This window comes from Hyperolius riggenbachi, chromosome 9 (genome assembly GCF_040937935.1).
Source record: "Hyperolius riggenbachi isolate aHypRig1 chromosome 9, aHypRig1.pri, whole genome shotgun sequence".
NCBI classification, from domain to species: Eukaryota; Metazoa; Chordata; class Amphibia; order Anura; family Hyperoliidae; genus Hyperolius; species Hyperolius riggenbachi.
This window is the reverse complement of record NC_090654.1, coordinates 266,074,219-266,102,083: the sequence shown is the minus strand read 5'-3', so window position 1 is coordinate 266,102,083 and position 27,865 is coordinate 266,074,219. Positions and strand designations below refer to the sequence as shown.

The 27,865-nt window shown below is 45.3% G+C and overlaps 1 protein-coding gene across 2 annotated transcripts in view; it reads right to left on the bottom strand.

Annotated features, from left to right (window-relative positions):
* Positions 1-1,584: 1,584 nt before the first annotated feature.
* Positions 1,585-27,865, bottom strand: part of VSX2 (visual system homeobox 2) — a 50,122-nt gene continuing 23,841 nt past the window's right edge. The window contains exons 4-5 of one of the 2 annotated variants that reach the window (XM_068252207.1): positions 9,820-10,000; positions 1,585-3,039 (exon numbers count right to left, since the gene is read on the bottom strand). In XM_068252207.1, the coding sequence (XP_068108308.1) occupies positions 2,687-3,039; positions 9,820-10,000 (534 nt within the window). In that variant the 3' untranslated portion in view covers positions 1,585-2,686. The remainder of the gene's footprint in view (positions 3,040-9,819; positions 10,001-27,865) is intronic. The other variant, XM_068252208.1, reaches the window with a different exon arrangement.

Here is a 27,865-nt window from a genome sequence, read left to right as displayed (position 1 = left end):
GAAATGTATGGTGTGGAGCCAGAGAGGAAATGTATGGTGTGGAGCCAGAGAGGAAATGTATGGTGTGGAGCCAGAGAGGAAATGTATGGTGTGGAGCCAGAGAGGAAATGTATGGTGTGGAGCCAGAGAGGAAATGTATGGTGTGGAGCCAGAGAGGAAATGTATGGTGTGGAGCCAGAGAGGAAATGTATGGTGTGGAGCCAGAGAGGAAATGTATGGTGTGGAGCCAGAGAGGAAATGTATGGTGTGGAGCCAGAGAGGAAATGTATGGTGTGGAGCCAGAGAGGAAATGTATGGTGTGGAGCCAGAGAGGAAATGTATGGTGTGGAGCCAGAGAGGAAATGTATGGTGTGGAGCCAGAGAGGAAATTTATGGTGTGGAGCCAGAGAGGAAATGTATGGTGTGGAGCCAGAGAGGAAATGTATTGTGCGGAGCTAGAAACGGAGGAAATGAATAATGTGGAACCAGAGTAAATGGATTGTGTGGAACTGACTGGGGAGGAAATGGATTGGGAAGAACCGGCAGAAGAGAGGTATGGATTGTGTGGAACCAAAATGGGGGAGGAAATGTATTATGTGGAACCAGAACTGGGAAGGAAATGGATTGTGTGGAATCGGAACCAAAGAGAAAATGGATTGTGTGGAATTGGAGAAGAAATGGATTGTGTGAAACCAGAACCAAAGAGAAATGGATTGTGTGGAACCAGAACTAGGGAGAAAATTTGATTGTGTGCAACCAGAACCGGGAATGAAATGGATTGTGTAAAATCGTCTCCAGAGAGGAAATGTATGGTGTGGAGCCAGAGAGGAAATGTATGGTGTGGAGCCAGAGAGGAAATGTATGGTGTGGAGCCAGAGAGGAAATGTATGGTGTGGAGCCAGAGAGGAAATGTATGGTGTGGAGCCAGAGAGGAAATGTATGGTGTGGAGCCAGAGAGGAAATGTATGGTGTGGAGCCAGAGAGGAAATGTATTGTGCGGAGCTAGAAACGGAGGAAATGAATAATGTGGAACCAGAGTAAATGGATTGTGTGGAACTGACTGGGGAGGAAATGGATTGGGAAGAACCGGCAGAAGAGAGGTATGGATTGTGTGGAACCAAAATGGGGGAGGAAATGTATTATGTGGAACCAGAACTGGGAAGGAAATGGATTGTGTGGAATCGGAACCAAAGAGAAAATGGATTGTGTGGAATTGGAACCAGAGCAAAATGGATTATGTGGATTTGGAGAAGAAATGGATTGTGTGAAACCAGAACCAAAGAGAAATGGATTGTGTGGAACCAGAACTAGGGAGAAAATTTGATTGTGTGCAACCAGAACCGGGAATGAAATGGATTGTGTAAAATCGTCTCCAGAGAGAAAATGGATGGTGTGGAACCAGAACCAGGGAGGACATGGCTTGTGTGGAACCAGAACCGAGTAGGAAATGGATTCTGTGGAACCAGAACTGGAGAAGAAATGGATTGTGTCGCACCAGAGAGGAAATAGATCACATGGAATTGGCACTGAAGATGGAGGAGGGAAATGGATTGTTTGGAAATTTGGTCAGTGTGAAAAGACTTCTGGGGACCCTCATAAAATATATACATTGGGTTTATTTTACAGAAAGTTATCACAACAATAACAGCTGAGCTAAGAAACATTCACATTCTGTACATATATACATGACTGACTCCAGGACACAGAACCTCAGACATGGACTGCTAGAAGCTGTCTGGCAGATAATGTAGCACAAAGTCATCGAACGGTCATGTAATATGGGGGGAAGAGGTAGATGAAGACTGCGTGGAGGCAGGGACGGATCTAGGGGGGGGGGCAAGCGGGTATCTTGCCCCAGGCGCAGTTTGTTGAATTCTTAAAAAGGCGGCAAAATGAATGGCAGTTTAGGCGCCAAGACCTGACCTTTAGGCGCCAAAACCTGACCTTGCCCCAGGCGCAACTTGGTCTTGATCCATCCCTGCGTGGAGGTCTCTTGTGGTATGTTCTGTATGGAGGACTGTAGTTGTATGTTCTGCTTGGAGGACTCTAGCTATATGTTTTGCTTGAAAGACTCTCTACTTATATGTTCTGTGGAGAGGACTCTAGTTATATGTTCTGTGTGAAGGACTGTAGTTGTATTTTCTGCGTGGAGGGCTCTAGCTATATGTTGTGCTTGGAGTACTCTCTACTTATATGTTCTGTGGAGAGGACTCTTATATGTTCTGTGTAAGGGACTCTAGCTATATGTTGTGCTTGGAGGACTCTAGTTGTATGTTCTCTCTGGAAGACTGTAGTTGTATGTTCTGTGTGGAGGCCTCTAGCTATATGTTGTGCTTGGAGGACTCTACTTATATGTTCTGTGGAGAGGACTCTAGTTATATGTTCTGTGTGAAGGACTCTAGCTATATGTTGTGCTTGGAGGACTCTAGTTGTATTTTCTGTGTGGAGGACTGTAGTTGTATGTTCTGTGGGGAGGGCTCTTGTTGTATATTCTGCACGGACTGCAGAGAAGTGTTTGTAACATGCAGTTTTTCCCCCACTTCCAGCAAGGTTCAGTCTGTACAGAAAGTACCACAAGCATCCTTTAGTGACGTGCTCAATCTTCAAGTCTGTTTTATACCCAGCTCTGTTTAGTGCAGAATTCGTATACATTCTCAGAGAAATGCATGATAAGAGGGAAATGAAGCCTTCGCAAAGTCTTTGTATATTAGACCTCTGAGTCTTGCTGGACCTCCCTCTCTGTCTGTCCATCATCATCATCTGCCTCCTCCCTACTTTCAGTCTTTGCTGGTGTGTCACAGTTTGTGCTTCTCAGGACCTTGGCACTATGCTCCAGGGCTCGAGCACGCAGGGCAGCAATGCTATTCTCTCTCAGTTCCTCCTCCGAGATGGGCATTGGCTGCTCAGCATCTCTTCTTTCTTTCACTTCTGGATTGGGTATGGCTGGCGTCTCTCGTTCCACCGGTTCTGCAGCCTCCAGAGACTTCTTGTGCATCCCTGCAAAGAATTGTTGGTATTCGTGTTTAGAAAATCGTCTGGGCATTGACAGGCCATCGTGAACTGAAAACAGCAAAGATAAAGAAAAGTTTAGCAAATACAACTAGTGAGCAGTGCAAGCAGGCTAACCAGAGAGCAGAAACATGTGGTGTAGCACCAGGGACTTTATGGATGGGACCTATGTCTGAAGGGGAAGGCCGCATATGATAAGACATGGGTTTCTTCCAACAAGGTGCTGTGAAAGTTCAGGGTCGAAGGAGAATATATTTGTTTTGGAGGAAAGAGGAACAGGGTACTAGGCAAAGACAAGCAGCAGAGACTGTGGAGGAGCAGCAGAGATAGAGACTCTAGGGCAGGGGTGCCCATTAGGTAGATCGCGATCTACCGGTAGATCGCGAAGGCCTTCATGGTAGATCCCGACCCCACTATATTTTCCATTCTGTATATACAAGTGTGCTCCTAAAATTGTACATAGGTAGATCACTTTGACTTGCTAATTTTTAAAAGTAGCTCACAAGGCGAAAAAGTGTGGGCACCCCTGCTCTAGGGGGACACAGGCAGAGTTTTATGAAAAAGAATACACTGCAGAGACAAACGGTATGGGATGAGGAGGCGGAGTCATATAGGGTAAGGGATGAGTAGACAGAATGGTATAGGTTACGTGATGAGGAGGTGGAGTCGTAGTGTACGGGATGAGGAGGTGAAGTCGTGTAGGGTACAGGATGAGGAGATAGATTGATATAGGGTTCAGGATGAGAAGGTAGAGTCATATAGAGTAAGGAATGATTAGGTGGAGTCATGTGGGGTATGGGATGAGGAGGTGAAGTCATATAAGGTACGGGATAAGAAGGTGGAGACATATAGGGTATGGGATAAGGAGGTGGTGCCATGTAGAGTACAGGATGAGTAGATGAAGTCATGTAGGGTTAAGTCGTGCAGAGTACTCGATGAGGAAGTCATGTAGGGTCTTGCTATTCTCACATTGCAATCCACATTATCCTCACACCACAATCTTTGCTGTTCTCACAACATTAATCTCACTACCCTGAAACGATTATTTAGCTCCTTGCCAAACCGTGTGTAAATTTATAAATTTTAAAACAATAAGTTTTGAATCAGGATGTTATAATTTATTGGCTAACTTAAAAGAAAAAGGGCTTTCATTCAGCTAAAAAGCCTTTTTCAGATTCAGTTCCTGTATAGTGACAAGATGTTAGAACAGTACGCTTATACGGCATACATGGACATCAAAATGAGGTACAGAAGCGTTTTTTTGCACATAAAAATGAATGTAATTCAGATGCCTTAAAGGATACTCCAACTGAAATGTGACATAATGAGATAGATGTGTATGTACAGTGCCTAGCACACAGATAACTATGCTGTGTTCCTTTTTTTATTTTTCTGCCTGAAAGAGTTAAATATAAGGTATGCAAGTGGCTGTCTCAGTCCTGACTCAGACAGGAAGTGACTACAGTGTGACCCTCACTGATAAGAAATCCCAACTATAAAACACTTTCCTAGCAGAAAATGGCTTCTGAGAGCAAGAAAGAGGTAAAAAAAAGGGCAATTTCTTATCAGTTAGAGCCACACTGTAGTCACTTCCTGTCTGAGTCAGGACTGAGTCAGCCACTTGCATACCTGATATTTAACTCTTTCAGGCAGAGAAAGAAAAAAAGGAACACAGCATAGTTATCTGTGTGCTAGGCACTGTACATACACATGTCTATCTCATTATGTCACATTTCAGTTGGGGTATCCTTTAATTAGTTTAGCTATATACCTGGGAGAGAGGAAGAAGAGGTGGAGGATGAAGAGGAGTACACAGAACCAAATCTAGGAGATGAGGAAGAGGTGGTGGATGGAGGGGAGATCTCAGAGCCAAACCTGGGAGATGAAGAAGAGATAGGGGATGGAGGGGAGTACTCGGAGCTAACCCTGAGACATGAGCAACAGGTGGCAGATGAAGGTAGTACTCAGAGCTAAACCTGGGGGATGGGTAAGAGGTGGTTGATGGTAGTACTCAGAGCTGAGGGACAGTTAAGTGATTTTATTGTTTGTATTTATAAAGCGCCAACATATTACGCAGTGCTGCACATTAGTTTAGGTTACAGACAATATTTAGGGGTGACATACAGCAAAATGACAATGCATGAATACAAGAAAGACCACAGTATGAGTACAAGGTAATGCTTAGTCACTGGAGGGGAGCAGGTTTTGTGGACAGATTTGTAGGTCAGATAAAGTATCTTGAATCTGATTCTGGACTGGATAGGAAGACAGTGGAGGGATTCTAGGAGGGGATCTGCCGTGGTGGAGCGATGGGAGCAGTGGATAATTCTGGCTGCCGTATTCATGATGGACTGCAGTGGGGCTGTTCGGGTCATAGGGAGACCAGACAGCAGGGCATTGCAGTAGTCAAATTATTGAGGGCATGGATGAGGAGTTTGGTGGTGGCAAAGGTCAGGAAAGGGCGAATCTTACAGATGTTACGAAGGTGGAAGTTGCAGGACTTTGAGGTTTTGGATGTGGGGAGTGAAGGAGAGTGCGGAGTCCAGGGTGACACCCAGACAGCCGGCTTGAGAGGTAGGGCGAATGGTAGTGTGGTTAACAGTGACATGCACATCTGGGAGGTTCATGGATGGCCGGGGTGGGAAGATCATAAATTCCGTTTTTTGTCTAGATTTAGTTTCAGGAACCTTGCGGACATCCAGGAGGAGATGGCTGATAGGCAGGAGGAGACCTTGTCCATGGTAGTGGTGGATATGTCAGGGGTGTGGAGGAAGAACTGGGTATCATCTGCATACAGATGATAGTTAAAACCCATGGAGGAGATAACCTTGCCAATGGAGGATGTGTATAGGGTGAACAGTAGGGGGCCAAAGACCGAACCTTGGGGGACTCCCACCGAGAGGAAGTTGGGGGTGGACGAGGACTCATTGAAGGCTGTCGTGAAGGAGTGGTTGGAGAGGTAGGATGAAAGCCAGGACAGGGCGAGATCGTGAATGCCCATGGACTGGAGGAGTAGGGGATGATCTACTGTGTCAAAAGCTGCTGAAAGGTCAAGAAGGAGGAGAATGGAGTATTTACCTTCAGCTTTAGTTAAAGCAAGGTCATTGACCACTTTGGTGAGAGCAGTTTCGGTTGAGTGGGCAGGCCGAAATCCAGATTGCAGTGGGTCTAGCAGTGAGTTGGCATTGAGGTACTGGGTCAAGTGATAAGACAATATGCTCTGTACAGCACTGTGAAGATGTTGGCGCTATATACATACTAAATAATAATAATCCATGTCTGTATCTTGTTAGTATAGCACCACAAAGGATGAAGGAACTATATGAATCCTTAATAGTAATAATAAACATGATGAATGTGGAAAAAGCTCAAATACACACCTAGGAGCTCAGGAGGAAGTGGTGGATGGAAGGGAAACCTCAGACATGAACCTGAGAGAATATGTTGTGAATGGAGAACCAGCTCAGATACAAACCTGGGAGCTCAAGAGGAAGAGGTGGAAAGGAGTCGGACATAAACCTAAGATATAAATTCATGATGGTAGATGGTGGAAAAACCTGGGAGATGAGAAAGAACTTCTGGATGGAGGAGTTCAGACTTGAGACATGTGGTGGTGGTGTATGGAGGATCAGCTCAGGCACAACCCTGTGAGCTCAGAAGGAAGTGGTGCATGGAAGTGAGAAGTTAGACATAAGCCTGATAAATCAGATGGTCGTAAATGAAAGACCAGCTCAGATACAAACCTGGGAGCTCAGGAAGAAGTGGTGGAAAGGAGAAGTAGGACATCAATTTAGGAGATGAGATGATGGTGGTAGATGGGAGAAAAATCAAAGCTGTAAACCTGGAGAGGAAGAGGAGATGGAATTTTAGGATGTAGGAGTTCAGACTTGAGACGTGATGGTGGTTGTGAATGGAGGACCAGCTCAGGTACAAGCCTCTGAGCTCAGGAGGAAGTGATGGATGGAAGGAAGAAGTAAAGGTGCGTACACACGTCAGATAAAAGTCTTTGAAAAATGAAAGATCACAGACCAATTTTAGACCCTTTCATGTAGTATGAGAGCAATACTCTACACAGTCTATTCTATGGAGCTGAACTCCCCATCAGAAAAGAATCTTTGCAAGATGCTGAACACACAGATGCTGTACAGACACAAAAGATCAGTATCTGCAAAAGATCTGTTCCTGCAAAAGATCCATTCCTGCAAAATGCATTCATAGTCTATGATATCTGCAGATCCGCATACACACCTTGTTTAATGGACATTCATCTGCAGATCAGACAATTATCTGCCGATCTGAAGATCCAACCTGGTGGATCTGATCTACAGATAATTGTCCGTTAAACAAGGTGTGTACGACATCTGCAGATATCATAGACTATGAATGCGTTTTGCAGGAATGGATCTTTTGCAGGAAAAGATCTTTTGCAGATACTGATCTGTTGCATGTGTACAGTGGTCTTTGTGTGCAGCATCTTGCAAAGATTTTTATCTGATGGGGAGTTCAGCTCCATAGAATAGACTGTGTAGGTATGGCTCTCATACTACATGAAAGGGGGTAAAATTGGTCTGTGATCTTTCATTTTCCAAAGACTTTCATCTGACATGTGTACCCACCTTTAGACTTATGTCTTACTTCTTCCTTCCTGAGAGATGAGATGGAGGTGAATGGCAGGCCAGCTCAGATACAAACCTGGGAGCTCAGGAGGAAGTGGTGGACCAAAGGGTTAGGTTAGACATAAGCCTGAGAGATGTTGTGGTGATGAATTCAGGAAAAGCTCAGGTACAATCTTGGGAGCTCAGAAAGTAGTGATAGAAGCTATCAAGATTCTACCTGAGTCAGACTTGAACCTGAGAAATCAGATGGTGGTAAATGACCAGCTCAGATACAAATCTGCGAGCTCAGAAGGAAGTGGTGGAAAGGAGAAGACAAGCCTAAATTTGAGAGATGAGGAGGAGAAACATTTGGATGGAGGAGGAGTTCAGATAGAGACCTGTGAGATGTGGTAGTGATGAATGAAGGACGAGCTTCGATACAAACCTGGGAACTCGGGGAATTAGTAGATGAAAGGGAGAAGTTAGACATAAGCCTGAGAGATGTGGTGGTGATGAATGGAGGACAAGGTCAGGTACAATCCTGGGAGATCAGGAAGAAGTGTTGGAAGGGACAAGTAAGACCTGAACCTGAGAAATCAGATGGTGGTAAATTGAAGACCAGCTTAGATACAAACCTGGGAGCTCAGGAAGAAGTGGTGGACAGACGGGAGATGTCAAACATAGGCCTGAGAGAAGATTTGGTGGTGAATGGAGGACCAGCTCAGAAGCAAACTTGGGAGCTCAGGAGGAAGTGGACAGAAGGGAGAAGTCAGACATAAACGTGGGAGATGAAGAGAAAAATTTTGAAGGAGGAGTTCAGATAGAGACCTGAGAGATATGGCGGTGACAAATGGAGGAGAGGCACAGATACAAACTGGGAGCTCAGGAGAAAGTGGGGGACAGAAGGGAGAAGTCAAACATAAGCCTGAGAGAAGATTTGGTGGTGAATGGAGGACCAGTTCAGAAGCAAACTTGGGAGCTCAGGATGAAGTGGTGGATGAAAAGGAGAAGTCAGACATAAGCATGAGAAAATATTTAGTGGTGGTAAATGGAGGAAAAATCACAGATATAAACCTGGGAGATATGTAGGAGAAGGATCTGATGGATGGAGGAGAAGTTCAGACTTAATGGATTCCGGAACGGAGAGGGATATAGAGGCTGCCATACATATATCCTTTTAAACAATGCCAGTTGCCTGGCAGCCCTGCTGATCCTATAATTTTAATACACCTTAGCGATAGACCCTGAACAATCATGCAGATCAGATATTTCTGACTGAAGTCCAACGTAACTACTTTAGGACTGCGCTAGTTGAAATCAACGCCCTGTTTTGATGGCTATCTGGCTGCCAGGGCGTAGATTGCAACTCACCACCACTGTGCGCATCTGCCTTTTCCATGCTTCCACCGATCTTGCCTCCCCGCCATTTCCCACCGCAGCTCACTTGCACTGCCTGTCCCTATGACGGCAGAGCCCTGTGATCAGGTCAGGAGCCAATTTCATTGGCTCCTGGCCCTGTCTTTCAATGTAAGCAACTCCCATTGGCTTACATTGAAAGACAGGGTCAGGAGCCTATAAAAACGGCTCCTGACCGGCTCACAGGAACTCTGCCTTCATAGAGATGGCAGAGCGGGTGGCCCAGGTTCCCGATGTGCGCCTATCGTCGGGATTCCCCTGTTTCTGTACCAGCGATCTCTGGTACTTAAGTGGTTAATCTAATCTTCAGTTGCAAGTTGCATGCTTGTTTCAGGTGTGTGATCCAGATACCACTGCAGTTAAGAGATCAGCAGGACAGCAGAGCAACTGGTATGGTTTAAAAATAAATACGACCGCTCCCATATCCCTCTCAATTCAAGTGCCCTTAAAATCTCAGAAATGAGGTGGTGGTGGATGGAAAAGGAGATCTCATATACACCTGGGAGATGAGAAGCAAGTGGTGGATAAAGGATGAGCTTAGACATAAATCTGGGATGAGGAAAAGGTGAGGGAAAGAGAAAAGAGACATGGGAGATGTGAAGGAAGATTTGGAAGGAGGAAAGAATTGGATATTTCAAGATAATCTTGGGAGAGAAGTAGGAAGTGGAGAATGAATGGAGGAGCTCAGACATAAACCATGGAAATGATGAAGTGTTGGTAGATAGAGGGGAGAGCTCAGAGGTGAACCTGGTGGATGTTCCCTCCTGGCCAGAAGGGGGCATTGTACTCTGAGTATGATAAAATGTAATATGTTCCTCACCCAGCAACCAGGGCGCACAAGACTCCATAATTCCGTCCTTGGCAGATTTTAGTATGGACTCCGGGAGGGGGATGGAGTGTCGGACCATAGCACCATACAGTCCATATTCCGCCATAACACTGCTCCGTCCCCAGCACTTCTCACGCTTTCGCCACTTGGCACGTCTGTTCTGGAACCAAACCTGAAAAACGATTTAGTAGCAGATGTACATTATTGTGCAGAATGTTTCCAGAGAACAGTAAAGTAGTTTCCCCACAACCTTTCTTTCTGTTTTATAGAAAAAAAATGGTCTTGTAACATCATAGTTGTATAATATATGGTGCTGAAGGCCCCCTCCCTTGCTTAGAGATGTTTATTATAATTTGACTAATTCTATCCAACTCTCTTATGTGCCAGTTTTGTTCATACTGTACACTTCACCATCTTCATAAGAGTTCTTTGTACTTGAGGCATAGACTGCAGAAATTGACCTCTTGAGTTGGGCCACTTATCTACTTGGGCTGCTTTGTCTCTCAGATGCTCAGATTTCGGCAGCCCTCATACACTGACCAGCGTACAACAGAACTTCAAAGATGAGTCGCCACTCGCCTGTGGTTGGGTGTTTGATTCGTCGGGCTATTCAATTGGTTGGTTAAAAGGGACACTGAGTCAGAAGACACACATGGCAATTCATTGGCTTTCTTGGGCTGAATGCTACACATGAAAGCGGGACGAGACCTATGTGATGTAGGCTATGGGTGATATACGTTATAACTGGATTGCTGTGATGTGGACTTTCTCTTTGTGTTGATTGCAAGTTACGGGACTCAGGTGTGGGGGTGTTGCTGTTGTTCTATTGTGTCCAAGCTTTGTTGTTTTTTGATAGAATGTAATTCGTATTTTTTTTTCACAAGCCTGATATGCTGTCTGCTAGGGAGAGAGTGGCTCAGTTTTGGACAGCTAGGAGAGGGCTGCATGCTACTTTATGGATGCTACATCACAGGGCCAGTTCTAGACTTTTTGCCATTTGAAGTAATAAGTTGTGAGCACCCGCCCGCATGTATCACACATACCCCTGAGAGGAGGATTCCCATTGGTCAGTTATAGGACCAATGGGGAGCCCCAGCAGCACTTTTAATGATGCCTTTCTCGAACTTGCTATACTTCAGTAAAGCAAGCTTCAACCTCCGTGGCAGCATCACTCTCCTCCATGCAATTTGTATGCAAATAAAATTGTATTCAAAAAAGCATTACAGAATGTATACAAGGGTTAGTTACAAAAAATGGTAGTTCAACCAATCAGAAATACAATAATCAATACCATTTGGCAACAAAATAGTCAATAGTACATTAAATCTAGTTGATATAATCAGATGAATCGGGAAACACACTGTCACAAAGAATATAGGCAGTCCATATCAGTTTCCAGGCTAAAGACCAGTAGCAGTCCATATATTTTCATGTGTGTCCAGTGTGATCCCAATAAAAGTCTCCTTTAAACTCCCTGGCGTTCTATTAAAGATCGCCAGGGGGCAGCACAGCGCTATTTTTTTAATATTTTTTTTTTCAATCATGTAGCTAGCCTAGCGCTAGCTACATGATGCCCCCCCTCCCTTCCTCATCCCTCCCACCCCTCCGATCGCCGCCGGCGCTCTTAGCCATAAGGAAATCCCGTTCTGAACTTGATTTCCTTTAGGGCTTCCCCCGTCGCCATGGCGACGATCGTGATGACGTCATCCACGTTGTGACGTCATCGGGAGTCCAGATCCACCCCTCAGTGCTGCCTGGCACTGATTGGCCAGGCTGCGCAGGGGTCTCGGGAGGGGGGGGAGGCCCTTACGCGGCGGGTAGCGGTGCATCGGCGGCGATCGTATACAACACGCAGCAAGCAAAGTGCTTGCTGCGTGTTTTACAAAAAAAAATTATGAAAATCGTCCCAGCGGGGCCTGAGCGCCGTCCTCTGGCGGTAATGGACGTAACAACTCGGCCATACCGCTAAGGAGGTTAAGAGCAATTGCTGAGAAGGTTTTGTTGTAAAAAGTAAACAGAGCGAGTGGAGGTGCTGGCACCCTCTAACATTACCCCAGATGTCGACGGTTCGAATCAAGTCCTTTTTCAATGGGTTCAGGCAAATTAGCAGGAGGCACACAACTGATGTGCAAATGAGGAGGTAGAGAGGAGGGACACTGCACCCAGTATAATGGCTACTATTTATGCTTAATTATTTCCTTTATGGGAGTGCAATACCTAAATATTCTGTTCCTGAGGTATCCTTCCTCCCCCACACACACATAGCACCCATTTCTGCCACACCAGAGCATCCACAGCACCATACCATGGGAGCCTGTCCCACCTACATCTGCCAGTTCCTGCACACTAATCCCCCCCCCCCTCGTAACACCCGAAATTTGCCATGCACTGAAAGGAAATCCTAGCAATAGCATCTTTAAATTTACTGCAGGAGTTTCCCACTGATTTTTACCTTGACCAAAAGGATCTTTTATAATGAAGGTCTAAGCACGTCTTACAACACTTCAAACATAAATTCCCAATATGTACTCTTCATTTTTCAACTGCTACACATTCATTTACTCAATCAAAAAAAAAATCCCACATTCAGAACACACACACCTAATTTTTCAACTGCTGCACATTAATTTACAAAAAAAAAAAAAAATCCCACGCTCAGAACAGAATTTCCCACACAGTCCAAGACAGTTTTCCCAATATGCAAGTGATTTCCCTCACTCAGAACAACACTTTCCAGCCTAAGCACATGCCTGACAACACTTCAAACATATGTTCCAAACACGCAAACCTCATTTTTCAACTACTGCACATTCATTTACTCAATTTAAAAAAAATTCCCACACTCAGAACATAAATTCCCACACAGTCCAAACTGTTTTCCCAATAGGCAAGTGATTTCCCTCACTTAGAACATCATGTTTCAGCCTAAGCACACGCCCTACAACTTTCAAACCTATTTGCCCAATACGCACACCTCATTTTTCAACTGCTGCACATTAATTTACTCAATCAAAAACATTTCCCACCCTCAGAACATAAATTCCCACACAGTCGAAAACAATTTTCCCAATATGCAAGTGATTTCCCGCCATCAGAACAACATTTCCCAGCCTAAGCACATGCCTTACAACACTTCATATCATGGACCATGCAGGCTGCTATAGTTCAGGCTGCAGAGCTCCACGAGTTCCAGTGCCTGCATATGTGACAAGGGGTTAAAGAGGATTAGGAGGGTTGACCTCACGCTGTCTGTTTTTTTTTTAATGTATACGAGTATACAGAGCTTGGGACTAGTCTGTATTGAAGTGTACCTCAGTAAAATGTTGTTTTACTTAGTTAAAAAAAACATTTTTCCTTTTGAATTTTTAAAATTGATTTTCTTAAATACTACAAGGACTTTGTGAAAAAAAATGTTTCACTTATTTTTAATATTCTCTTTAACATACCTTCCAATTTTGGTCATGATAGCATGTATGGGCTTTGCTATTAACTGCTAAAGTTGGTGGTATTGACTACTGGGTGTGCAGGCTTGACCTGTGGCCAGAGCTGGCACAATTTTCTATGGAGCTTTGGCTTGCCCAGCATCAAGTGTCCTATCTGAAAGGACATTCAGTGTAGAAAGATCTTGATTGATGAGCGAACAGGTCACAACAGTGTGTACTATCTAACTTTTATAAAAATTGACGAGTCCTACTTGACTTATATGTAAACAATTTATTAGGCAGGTTAATGCAATTTTTTTTTTCAGGTCTCTGCTAAAGTGGCTGCAACTAACAATTTTAACTACTTTAAGACCGCCTCACGCCAATGGGCGTGACCGCAGTGGCAGCCCCATGACCGCCTAACGCCAATTTGCGTCAAGTCCTGGGGCTGCAGTTTCTCAGGGAATGGCCGCGCGCATGCGAGATCGTTCCCTGCCACTTCACGGAACGGAGTTCCGTGATCAGCCTGCTAGCCGCCGATCGCGGCTAGCAGGCTGCTTGTAAACGAAAGGGGAAAGAAATCCCCTTTGTTTACATGCGTACAGCGCTGCCGGGGGCCGCAGCGCTGTATTAGATCAGCGATCCCCGGCCTCTGATTGGCCGGGGATCACCGTCCCCTCATAGGATAATGCCTATGAGAGGCGGAGAGCAGGACAGGTGGCCGTCCTGCTCAATTATACAGGCAGAGGGGAGGAGGGAAGGAGAGGGAGGGGGACAGCGGCCATGATAGCCTGTATGAGGCTGAAGAAAAAAAAAAACACAATGTGACAGTGGCGATCGGAGCCCTCCGGCAGCATGTCCCCTTAGGGACAAAAATAGGAGGTGCGTCCGATCGCCATATTCCTTACCTGGGCAGTGCAGGAGGCTGAAAAGCCTGCACAGCCCAGTAGTGAAAAAACATGCCTGGTCTTTAGGGAGGTTTAACACTGCGGTCATGAAATGGTTAAGAAGGTAAATGCCACATATTTCAGGCCTCTGTAACAGTAGCTGCAACTAACAATTTATTAGGCGGGTAAATGCCAAATACTAGGCTGTAGTGAATTCAACCCTATAAATTCTCTTTCTCTTTCTCTCTCTCTCTCTCTTTCTCTCTCTTTCTCTTTTTCTCTCTCTTTTTCTCTCTCTCTTTCTCTCTCTCTCTCTTTTCAGTAATTCAGCTTAAAAGGTGAAACTAATAAATGAAATAAACGCATTACATGTGTGCGTTTTTTATGCATTTTTGCTGCGTTTGGGTGGGGTTTTTTTTTGGTTTTTTTTTTTATCACAGCATTTTGAGTGCATTTTTAATGCGTTTGCGGTTCGCATATACAAAACGCATATGCGTTTTCTATACGTTTTTCATGCATTTTTTTTATATTTCTATGTATGTAATTCACTAGGAAGACAACAGGAAGCGGAAATACATCCCCAAAACAATTTTTTGGCGGAAAAAAACGCATACAAAAATGCATGGATATCTCATGAAAAACGCATACCATTGCGTTCCCATTGACTTTTTCATTATGTGCGTTTTTGATGCGTTTTTGAATATTATGCAACTAAACCTGCGTTTTCAAAAACGCACGCATACAAAACGCATATGTTTTTTTTATATGCATTTTTTTTCCTGCGGCCCATAGACTTCCATTAGCGGCAAAAATGCAGCATTTTAAACAATGCTATCGTTTCTGCTAAGTGTGCACCTTCCTAGCCTAAAGTTGAATGGACTTTTGCATGATATTGTAATTCTTCGAGTTTCACCTGTATCACCTCACACACAGACAGGAATTCTGCAATATATAACACACACACACACACACACACACACACACACACACACACACACACACACACACACATACTGTACACACACACACTCCCTCTCTACACACACACTGTACACACACACACACACACACACACACACACTCACTCCCTCTCTACACACACACTATCTTTACACACACTGTACACACACGCACACTGTATATATATATATACACACACACACCCTCTCTACACACACACTGTATACACACACACACACACACACACACTCCCTCTCTACACACACACTGTACACACACACTGTGTACACACACACACTGTGTACACACACACACACACACACACACTGTGTACACACACACACACACACACACACTGTGTACACACACACACACGCACACACATACTCCCTCTCTACACACACACACTCCCTCTCTACACACACACACTATACACACACACTCCCTCTCTACACACACACACACACTATACACATACACTGTATATATACACACACACACACACACACTCCCTCTCTACACACACACACTATCTTTACACACACACACTGTATACACACACACACTGTATACACACACACACACACACACACACACACACACACACACACACACACACACACACACACACACACACACACACACACACACACACACACACACACACACACACACACACACACACACACACACACACACACACACACACACACGGCTTGATTCACAAAGCGGTGATAACCCAGTTATCACGCCTAAAAGACTTTAGGCGTGATGACCTTTTCACCACTGAGTTATCACCGCTTTTTCCTGCTCTTCGCGCGAAGTTACCGCGCGTACGCGCGCGCAAAGTCCCATAGGGTTTAATGGGAGCTTCGCGCGAAGCGTCGGGTGCTGCGTACGCGCGGTAACTTCGCGCGAGTTTCTTCTTATCACGCCTAAAGTGAGTTTAGGCGTGATAAGGGGCTTTTCACTGGCGTGCAAACACTTTGCACCGCTTTGTGAATCAAGCCCACTATCTCTACACACCTACACACGCACGCACGCACACACACACACTGTACACACACACACACACTGTACACAAACACACTCACTCACTATCTCTACACACACACACATACACACACACACATACACACACACGCACACACACACACTGTACACACACACACACACACACTGTACACAAACACACTCACTCACTATCTCTACACACACACACACACACACACACACACACACTTCTCACACACAGGCGTACGTATTTTGTGACATATATATAAACACACACCGGCAGATGTATTTCCCTCTATACACACACGTGTCCCCAGTCCTCTGCAGTCGGTGACAGACGTCCCCTGTGGTCCCCGCATCAGTCTCAGGGGGCGCCTCCCTCTCCAGCCTGACAGCGATTGTCAGTGAAGCTGATGATTGGAAAATCACTTAATTTCCAGATGAAGGGATGCAACGGAATCGTCTGGGGAAATTAAGCGCTCCGGGCTGTGGAGATGCCATTGACCCTTCCTAATTAATACGACACTTATTCCTCAATCTGAGGCAGCAATACTTCCTACCAGTCACCTAATTACAGCAGGAGGGGGAGGGGCTCATTAGCACATTAACAAGATGTGCCAATATTTCATCTTTCAATCAGGGCAGTAGATGATGGCGATTACTGCTCCGGAGGCGGGGGGGCAATCCCCCGTATACAGAATATAAACATTCTCCACGCTGACCACAATGTCATTCCAGCTGACTAGCTCTGCGCGAGATTGATTTCCCATTGTGCAGCTAAATACTGTGTAACACGTCTTCCAACCTCTCATCCCCAATTTACTGCCTGTCGCAGCTCCCCACCCAACGCCAATGCTACAGCCACAATCTAATAACCGACACTGCCCCCCACCCAACGCCAATGCTACAGCCACAATATAATACCCGACACTGCCCCCCACCCAACGCCAATGCTACTGCCACAATATAATAACCGACATAGCCCCCCATTCAACACCAATACTACAGCATCAACATACTACCTACTGCAGCCCCCCACCCAACGCCAATGCTACTGCCACAATATAATACCCGACACTGCCCCCCACCCAACGCCAATGCTACTGCCACAATATAATAACCGACATAGCCTCCCATTCAACACCAATACTACAGCACCAACATACTACCTACTGCAGCTCCCCACCCAACGCCAATGCTACAGCCACAATATAATAACCGACACTGCCCCCCAACCAACGCCAATGCTACAGCCACAATATAATAACCGACACTGCCCCCCAACCAACGCCAATGCTACAGCCACAATATAATAACCGACATAGCCCCCCATTCAACACCAATACTACAGCACCAACATACTACCTACTGCAGCCCCCCATCTAACGCCAATGCTGCAGCCACAACATACTACCTACCACAGCCCCCCACCCAAACGCCAATACTACAGCCTCAATATAATAACCAACACTGCCCCCACCCAACGCAAATGCCACAGCCACAATATAATAACCGACACTGCCCCCCACCCAACGCCAATGCTACAGCCCCAACATACCTGCCACAGCTCCCCACCCAACGCCAATGCTGCAGCCCCAACATACTACCTGCCACAGCTCCCCACCCAACGCCGATGCTACAGCCCCAACATACTACCTGCCACAGCTCCCCACCCAACGCCAATGCTGCAGCCACAACATACTACCTACCACAGCCCCCATCCAACGCCAATACTACAGCACCAACATACTACCTGCTGCAGCCCCACACCCCAAACGCCAATACTACAGCCTCAATATAATAACCGACACTGCCCCCACCCAATGCAAATGCCACAGCCACAATATAATAACCGACACTGCCCCCCACCCTACGCCAATGCTGCAGCCCCAACATACTACCTGCCACGCTACGGTTTGCAATTTGTATGGAGAAATTTCCAGCAAGCTTGTAGTCCCCAATGCAGGCCCAACAGACTGTCTGTTGGGCCTGCATTGGGGACTACAAGCTTGCTGGAAATTTCTCCATACAAATTGCAAACCGTAGCGTGGCACAGCCAGCCTGTATGTTACAGGGAGACGATACTACATAAGGCGAGTCATCGTGCTATGCGGAAGATAAGAGGTATATCATAAAATGGGTGATATTTTGGCTTATGAAGCAGATCTACTTGGTTTAGTGAAAGAGTCTTTAAGGAACGTGCATCCCATCTGAATAGAAAAGATCTAAACATAAGTGCACATTGCTGATCGAATCTGGGGGTCAGCATTGGAATCTGGTGAGCAGTTAACTGTTGCATTGTCGGTGGTGGGAACACAAATTTGATCACCTGACACGGTGAATTATACAGTCACTTTTAATCCTGTGATCCACGGCAGTATTACGCTATGTCCGCATATTGTGTTTGAATCTACAGATGCCAATAGCAGTGGAAGATCATTGGAGTATATGTACATGCTGTGTTTGCTGATTTGTCATTGAGTCAGCCAACTGATCTGGTGAGAGTACCTGGTGGATACATATTTGTGAACTTATGATATTGTTTGGGTCCGCTTTAATACAGACTGGTCTGGGACTGTGGACTTTTTATCATTTATGTTGAGCGCCTGCACAGACTTCATATCACTCAAGTTATACCTGCCCTGATTCTGCATTACACTATCCTGCACCCTACTTTAGGGTGCACCATGGATGTGACCCAAGGGGTTTACAATTTTGTGGGCTTGAGAAAGTCACATATGGGTGGAGGGGTTGCCATAGGGTGAGGCATATCTCTAGAAAAGAGACCCGGTGGATTTACAGTATGGGGAGCCTCCAGCCTGGAGGGCACAATGTTGATCTCGATTTAAATTGCGTTATTGCTGATAATTGAGTGTGCAATGTGGGTAGATGCAATATGAACCAATACCCTGGATATGGATTATATGTGAAGTGTTGGGGTGTCAACCATGAAATAAAGCTCTGCACAATAGGTTTATCTAAACTTTTATTTAAACTTTATGGCAAACTATGATTATATGTATAGTAAGTATGCAAAATGCATGTAGACCAGTATAAAGGAATGATACAGCAGTGAGTAATAAAAGATGTATATAATATAATTTTAATGTGCGGGGATAGTATGTAAGGGGTTTAGTGTGACTAATTTTAGATTATATTGTAAACGGGTTTTCCCCCGCCACGCTGGGACACTAATAGATGGTGAGGAAGAGGTGAGGGGTGTGTTTACAGGAGCGTGGAATACAGTCGCGCCCTGACCAATCGAAACACAGACTACGTGAACCAATGGGATCGGAGGAGGCAGAGAATGCCGGGAGTATGACGCGTATGGCGTCATGGGGTGACGCGTATAGCGTCAAATGACGCGTATAGCGTCAAGCGGTGAGGTCCAATTGGAGTGCTTATACTTACGTGACATCACGGAGTCTGACCAATGAAGCGCATTAGCACTGTGGATGGGGAAAGGGGGAGCGGCGAGCAAGCCGCAACACGTGACTATAAATACATCCTGGTTAGCGTCTGACTTCCGTGCCTCTGATGAGTTACGAGACAGTAACAAAATCGATAGGGCGGAGGCGGACGTACCAGGACAAGAGAGACGCCCTTTGAGCTGGACCAGTGGGGGTCGGACGGTAGTGGAGTCCGTAGAGTGTGCCCGGCCTGGCAGCGGGGGAGAGCCCGTGGGAAAAAACTCTGTGCGCAGTAAACTTCTTTGGACATGTGAGTGCAATTTTATAATAAAACTTATTTTAATGAGACAGTATTACGCTATGTGAGACCTTTTCTTTGAGGTATTGCAACACAAAAAGGATAAAGGAGACAGAGCAGTGAACTGTGCCAGGATCCTGAGGAACCTAGGGTCCCTGGATATTGTGTGTGGTTGGCCAGTCTAACAGTTGCCAATTTATCTGGTTGAACAGTGGTCAAAAAGCTGCTTGCCTGCGCAGGCAGCTGAGCGGATCATTACAGTACCCCCCCCCCCCCCCCCCTCTAGGGTTGGATTCCAGACGAGCCTCTAAACTGATATTTGCAAAAGACTCTAACTGAAGACTCATGAAGGTCGGGACACCCCAACAAGGCCCAATTCCAGAGTCAGCCCACCCGAAACCGACCTCGTCGGGAGGAGAAGCCACCGAAACATGCCCATCAGCATCACAAGTCTCAGTGCAACACCCATCAGGACTGTGAATACCAGAGAAAAAGCCATCGACACCCACCGAGCCATGCCCACCACCTTCCAGGGACCGTCCAAAAATACCAAACCTGCCACAATACCCATTCGAAGTGTCCCTTTCCACAAAGTACACACTGCTGATCTCATCCAAGGTACCAGGAAATATTTCTCCCGGGATCTCCCAGAACACTTTGAAGCTCCACAGAGATCACAGGAGGGCAGAACGATCACCAGGCTCACACGGAGAACTATCAAGAACCCCTATGGAACCAATGACAATTCTGGATTCAGAATTACCAGGACAAGCATCAAGACCAGGGCCTTCAGGGACCACCTCTGGGCATGCAGGCAGGCAGGCAGGCAACATCAGAACAGGTTTCCACCAAGGAAGCATCTGAGCAGGCTGGCAACCGAGACACACTTGGGCTTTCTGGGTCACAAAACACATCGGGGTACACTAGCCCAAGGGGAACCTCAGGACACGTCGAGGAACTGCCAACCTCAGAGTCCGTTACGACAAGACCAAAACCAGAACCGGGCAGAGAATCATCACGAGCAGTGGTCTCAAGCACTGGACTCTCAAAAGAAGACTCGGACTCAGGCTTAGAAGTCTCAGTGACTGTAATGGTGTCTGACAAAAACTCATCATTGACTACGCATAACTGAAGCTCCCCAAGAGCTGCAGAAGTAGTCAGCACGGCAGGAATGCCTACTGAAGTGGGCAATACTTCAGAAGGAGTTTGGGGGCCAGAGGCATCTCCTATAAGTTCTGCACCCTTTGGGAGGAACTCTGAGACCTCCAGAACATCAGACAAGACCTCAGGAACATCATTTTCCAAGTTTTCTAAGAAGGATTCTGAACTATCCATGTTACAGGGCAAAACTTGAACTTTATTTTGTGGACATGGCAGATGTCCCAGGGAAGGTTCCACCATAAACTGAGACTGAATTTCATCATCATGAGCGGAATGTACAGGAATATTTACTGGAACACACACTGACTCCCTAACTTTAATCTCACTGCACCCAGAATTCTGCGTAGCAGTCAAACTAGCATGCAACTAGCATGCAAAAACAGGTGAGTATAGTAGCAATACCTAGACGAGCCTCTAGGGACACTGCAGGAGATTCTAAACAAGGCCATATTAACTCATCCAGAGTACAGGGTGCAGAATCAGCATTTTCCTCAGAACAAGAAAGGGACTCACAAATGTCAGTGCGAGTGGAGATCATGTTTTCATTCATGGTACAGGGCAGGTTCAGAGAAAGCTTCTCTGGGCAAGGCAAATAAGCTTCAGCATCAGATTCGCAAAACCGAAGCGCTGTCTCACTCTTAGATTCGGCTAACAATGTCGAATCCGAGGAGTCAGAACGCAAAACTTGCGAATCCAAAATCGCTTTAGGTTGTGAAACTGACGCTTCCATAGCGCAAACTTCCGCGATCTGCGGAGCAGACTGTAAGGCGTTCAGGACAGAAACACTGGAGCAACTGTCACTAGGCAACGGGCCCTTACAGGTGTGAACAGGGTGAGACAAAGACTCATTAGCAGAGGAAACAGCGACAACATCAGGAGAAACTTTAGACATATTAATTTTACTTTTGATGCTGCATAATTTAGGAATTTTCCCCATAGCAGGATCACAGATGGAAGATCTTAAAGATCGGTTTCTAAATGACAAGGGGTCCCACACATCCTTGAAAAAACTGGCACATTCATGCTGATCACAATCTGCAAGAACATCCGAGAAACAGGAATTAGATCGCATAGATTCAAACTGCACACAGTCAGGAGGGAATCTTTCAGGATCCGCACAGGAATCAACCACAGTGGTACACCCATTCATCTCAGAACGCACAATGTCAAGACTCACATGCTTTACCCCAGAAAGGCAGGAACAATCATCCGACAACGATGTCTCTTTATTGGAATCAATTGATTGGTGTGTGTGCAACTCATCCAAAATCGTCTGCCATACATAAATCACCAGATCCACATCACCCTCGTCACATTCATCGGAATCAATCAAAAGGTACATAGAATCGAGACAATCATTCAAGACATCTTCGCTTTTTGCGATGTGAAAATCGCAAAAGGCTTTCCAATCAAAATCAAATTCCTCCATCAAGGCCCCAATTTCCCATGAGGCAAATGGAGGTTCAAACAAGCCAGTATCAAGATAATCTCCATATGGGTGGAGATCAGGAACAAGAACAGATTTTTTAACTGCTTTAATATAGTGTGCGATCCTACCTATAATAGGATCCACATAAGCTTTGGATTGGGGCAAAAAACCCAGAGACTGAGCAACATCATTGTAAACATCAATAGGGAGTGTTTTATTCAGATGCTTGCGATTTTTAGTTTTTCCCTTTTTAGCCACTTTGCATGTCTGTTTAAATGCAAGAAACGTATCCAGGCAGTTCTCTTGCATCTGCTTAGAAGCTGAAGTGGCAAGAGAAACATTGAACTGATTATCATACTGAATGGTTTTGCACATTTCAGACTTGACAGAAATAACCTCTTTATTTGTGGTTGCTATGGGCAACGAATCTTTTGGCTGACAAGCCGAATCAGCAGATTGGCCTGCAAGCACCAGCTCATTAACATATGGTAATGACAGAGAAATGTTGCATAACCTAATCTGATCAGCATTTTGCACAGCAGGAAAAAACTCATAGAAACAGCCTGGCAGGGGAATTCTAAGCTTACGAGAAAACACGTGAGCCAGAAACCTACGAGGGTTATGTCTCAGATTCTTGTGTCTGGCATACTCATCAGCCCACACGAACAGATCCCCTTGGAAAAGATTGTAAGCAATCTGATAACTCCAAGTGGAAATATTGGTGGCCTGAAATTCAGGATTTGCCAAGAATCTGGAACATTCTGATATGAACTCCTCTCTAGTTTCAGAGTCCAGTATCTTAAACCTCTTAAAGATACAGGACCCATATTTGACCAAATCGTACAAATCGGAAATTCCCTCTACACTGGGAATTTCGGTTTGGCTGGTCATACTGTAACGATTGTGGAATTCTCTCCGTGATCAGCGCACAGGACGTGCGCTGACACTGCGGAAATCCTCCACAAGCGTATAATTTGAGGGAACCCAGCAAAAGGTGTAACGCACCTGTAGAGGGAAATTCCTGTCGGCAGATGGAGCTGTGGAGTGCAGAGGAACAGATCCCCTGCCCTGCCACAGACGCCAGACAGGAATTGTACGAAACGAAGAAACGCAGGGCAAGATAGCCCTGTAAGAGAGAGAGCAAAGCGACAGAGGGTATGCATGTCCACCAATCTAGTCGCCACCCTGCGACGATGAACACACAACCATGAAGATCAGGTGAGAAGGCAATCGCAGGAGATGGCGATTGCTAACAGCGACACAAGACAGAATAAGCACAGAGGAAGAATGTATGTGTGTGCACCAATCTAGTCGCCAACCTGCGACGGTGGACACACAACAGAGGAAACCGAGTGAGAACGCAATCGCCTGAGAAGCGATTGCGAATGAGAATGAGTAAAGGGACAGATTGTATGTGTGTGCACCAATCTTGTCGCCAACCCGCGACGGTGCATACACAACAGCAGATATGAAGTAGGAACGCAATCGCGAGAGAGGCGATTGCCAGAGGTGAAACAAGGCTACAGCAAGGCAGAGCACGAGAGTAGCAAAGGCACAGCAAATCATACAATGAGAAGATAAGGAAAATAATAAACGCTAACTAAACACGAACACCGCACTCATTCGCAACAGCGAACGCGTTTTCTGCGCGGTCTCCGCGTGTTAAGCACAACAGAGACAAGCACGCCTAACTAATCACCGACAGACAAACATGAAACAGAGGACGCGAGCGCTTGCTTAACGGTTAATTCACCGAGCCTCCAGCAAGCGTTCGTAGCAGACAAGACAGGTACACAAAAACAGGGATAAGTGCGAGATACGATCCACTGCTCTTTCCGCCAGAGCGAGTGCGACCCAAGTAAGGCAACAGAGCTAGCAGGATCCACTGCTCTTACCGTCAGAGCAAGTGCGATCCAAGTATAGCAAGAGAGTTGCAGACCAGAAGGATCCACAGCCGCTACTGCTAGAGGCTAGTGTGATCCAGGCACGACAGACAGACAGAACAGCAGGGCCTACCAGTAACAACCGCTGCTCTGGTTAGCACCCCACAGACAGACAGAACAGGCAATACAAATAATACAATCCTAACTGCTCTAGCAAGGATGCCTAGTGCAGTCCCAGGAATTACTCTAAGCTAATCTTCAAACAAAGCAAGGCTGACACTCCAGGAGTGTTTCACAGGACAACCCCTTATGACCAGCCCAGGTCTGTGATATCACATGGTATTTATAGTACAAACCTCCAGAGGATGTGGCTAGGCAATTTGCATGACAAACGTATGCAAATTCCTCAGCAGCAGCAAGCTGCAAAACTGACAAAAGGTCTCTCTTCCAGAGACCTGCAGAATGCAGACCTGAACAGTGGTCAAAAAGCTGCCTACCTGCGCAGGCTGCTGAGCGGATCATTACAACTAGCCTTGTTTCTCTGGGTATAACCCCCAGGCTTACAACATGATTTCTGAATTGAATTCTGGCTGGACTTCTGGAGAATGTCATCCCAAGCTTACCATCCACATTTTTTGCTTCCAAGAGTGAAACATGGCGGGGGTTCAGTCATGGTATAGGCAGCCATATGGAGGTATTCTGACAGATCAATAATTCTGAGGTATTCTGCTGGACCCATCATTACCCTGCAAGGCCTCATCTCTGGTAACGACTATGTAAACCATTGTGAGTGACCAGGTCCATCATCCCATGGTGCAAAGCTTCTTCCCTGATGGTGTGGGTATAAGATTGGGTGAGGAACAGCCCAACTCTAAACTTCTTGAAGAGCGACACTGTGGAGGTTTCATTGCACAGGTCATACACTATGGCAAGACTGAGCACAGCACAGAGACCAGGCATGTATGTTTCATTGGTAAGTCTCTCTCAGGCAAAGACAGCAGATTGGAGTCTTAAGACATGCTGGTAAAACTCTTTGAAGAACTACTTCTTAGTACTAAAAGGGGAGGTCTTTCTATTACTTCTATTTGCAGGACCTAATTGGTGGCTGGGGCCACATATGGCTACCTAAAGTAGTGTTGGTGCCTGTCACCTCACTTCAGCACCTGGACATGTGGACAGCATTGGAGGAGTTCACTTATTTACGCTTCATATTGCACTTCATGTGACTCACGTGAAGAGCAAATAAGTGAACTCTACCTGACTACATCTTGTCTGGTTGCTGAAGTGTGAAGACGGGCAAATTGCAGTTTATGAATTTTAATAACCCAAATTCAAACACTAACACTTTGCCTAATATTGTCATATATGAACCACTTTATCCACCACTACAGTATATCTACGTCCTCTCTGACTTCATCTATGCCACGAGGACATAGTTATACGTCTTGTAGCAGAAGCACAGCTGTGCATCATTGGGCTTGCTCCTGTGCACACCTCTGGCACTTTTTGATGCAGCTCTAATTGATGAAAGGGAATATATGTTCCCTGAACCGATAAGATTAATTTTTTCCACTACAAATACTTTTATTTTCTCAGTTCATAGTAAAAAAAATGCACCCTGTAGCATTATTTCAAAATCAAATATCTTCACCATAAATTGTGACAGGAACATAATCTAAGTTTTGTGACAAACGGTAGTGTGTTTCTTATCTACAGTAGCCCTTTTTATTTTTTGGAATTGGTAAAACTATGAAAAACTGTGTTGTTTTTTTTTTTTTTTTTCTTCCTCTTTTTCCCATTAAAATGCATAGATAACAAAATTGTTCGAGGGAAAAAATGCCATACAATGAAAGTCTAGTTTGTCTTGAAAAAAAAAACAATATATATTTAATTTAGGTGTCATAAGTAGGGATAAAGTTAATGCTGATTAAATAGGGATATAGCTAAAATGTCAAAACTGCTCTGGTCCATAAGTGGGAAACAAGGTCTGGATGTGAAGTGCTTAAAAGAGAACTGTAGAGAGAGGTGTATGGAGACTGCCATAGTTATTTCCATTTAAGCAATACTAGTTACCTGGCTATCCTGATGATCCTCTGCCTCTAATACTTTCAGCCATAGACCCTGAACAGGCATGCAGCAGATCAGGTTTTTCAGACAATTTTGACAGATATTACAAAATTAGCGGAATGCTTGTTTCTGGTGTGATTCAGCCACTACTTCAGTCGAATAGATCAGCAGGGCTGCCAGGCAACTGGTATTGCTTAAAAGGAAATAAATATGGCAGCCTCCATATACCTCTCACTACAGTTCTTCTTTAAGGAATCAGAAATTTAATCAGAAAAATGATCGGAAATCTGATTGAACGTGTTGGAAATAATTGTTTCGACCCCTCTATCTGATGGGAAAGATATTTGTACAGCAGGAAGCTGAGAGGATGTCTACCACAAGGAGGACCAATCTTAAAGTGACTCTGTAACAAAAATTACAACGTTTTTTCTACCATCCTACAAGTTCCTAAACCTATTCTAATGTGATCTGGCTTGCTGCAGCTCTTTCTACTATAACCATCTCTGTAATAAATCAATGTATCTTTCCCCTGTCAGACTTGTCGGCCTGTGTCTGGAAGGCTGCCAAGTTCTTCAGTGTTGAACTGTTCCTCTATGCACACTCCAGTGTGTGTTTTATTTACATAAGCCAGCAGCTTCTCTGCTATCTTATCAGTGATAGAAGAGAGCTGGATAAAAATCCTCCTCTGGAGGCTGTGAAAGGAGCTGGTCTGTCACATACTAAGGAATTAACGACATAGGCAGAGCTGTCTGCAGGAAGCCTGTAATGTTCAGTGCATGAGAGAAGCTGGGGACAGAAGGTAAACACACACAAGTGATCTCTTGAGATTCAGAAGTAAGGCTGTATACAGCCTGATTGTGTATGGATGTATTTTCTATGTGTGGACATACTGTACATCAACCTACTTCCTGTTTTGGTGGCCATTTTGTTTGTTTATAAACAAACTCTTTAAAACAGTTTTTGACTACTTTTAATGCGGCGGGGAGCGGTGAAATTGTGACAGAGGGTAATAGGAGATGTCCCCTAACGCACTGGTATGTTTACTTTTGTGCGATTTTAACAATACAGATTCTCTTTAAAGCAAAATGCTTAAGTGACGATTCTTAAAGTGTTCTTGACACCAAACAAATCACCCAAGTTAATAGTATATTTGTATTACTGTACAGGACACATATGTCTATGTCCATATTGCACCATTCTAAGCAACTCCCATTAATCACAATCCTTCTTCGAAGTACAGTACAAGCCACTTGTTAAGGGCTTGTTGAAATCCTGGATCTGAAAGGAGTGGCAACAACTGCAATGGACCACTATAACACGCCCATTTCAGCCAAAAACACGCCCCTCCTAGCCAGAGTCGGGACAAGGTCCTCCAACACCCAAGGCTGAGACACCAAAGTGCGCCCCTCCATCTCTCCCACCCCAATTGTTACATACTGATTGCTATTAGACTAAGAGGTGCTTCAGGACCCCCAACACCTTAATCTCTCGTTATCTGGCTTGCAG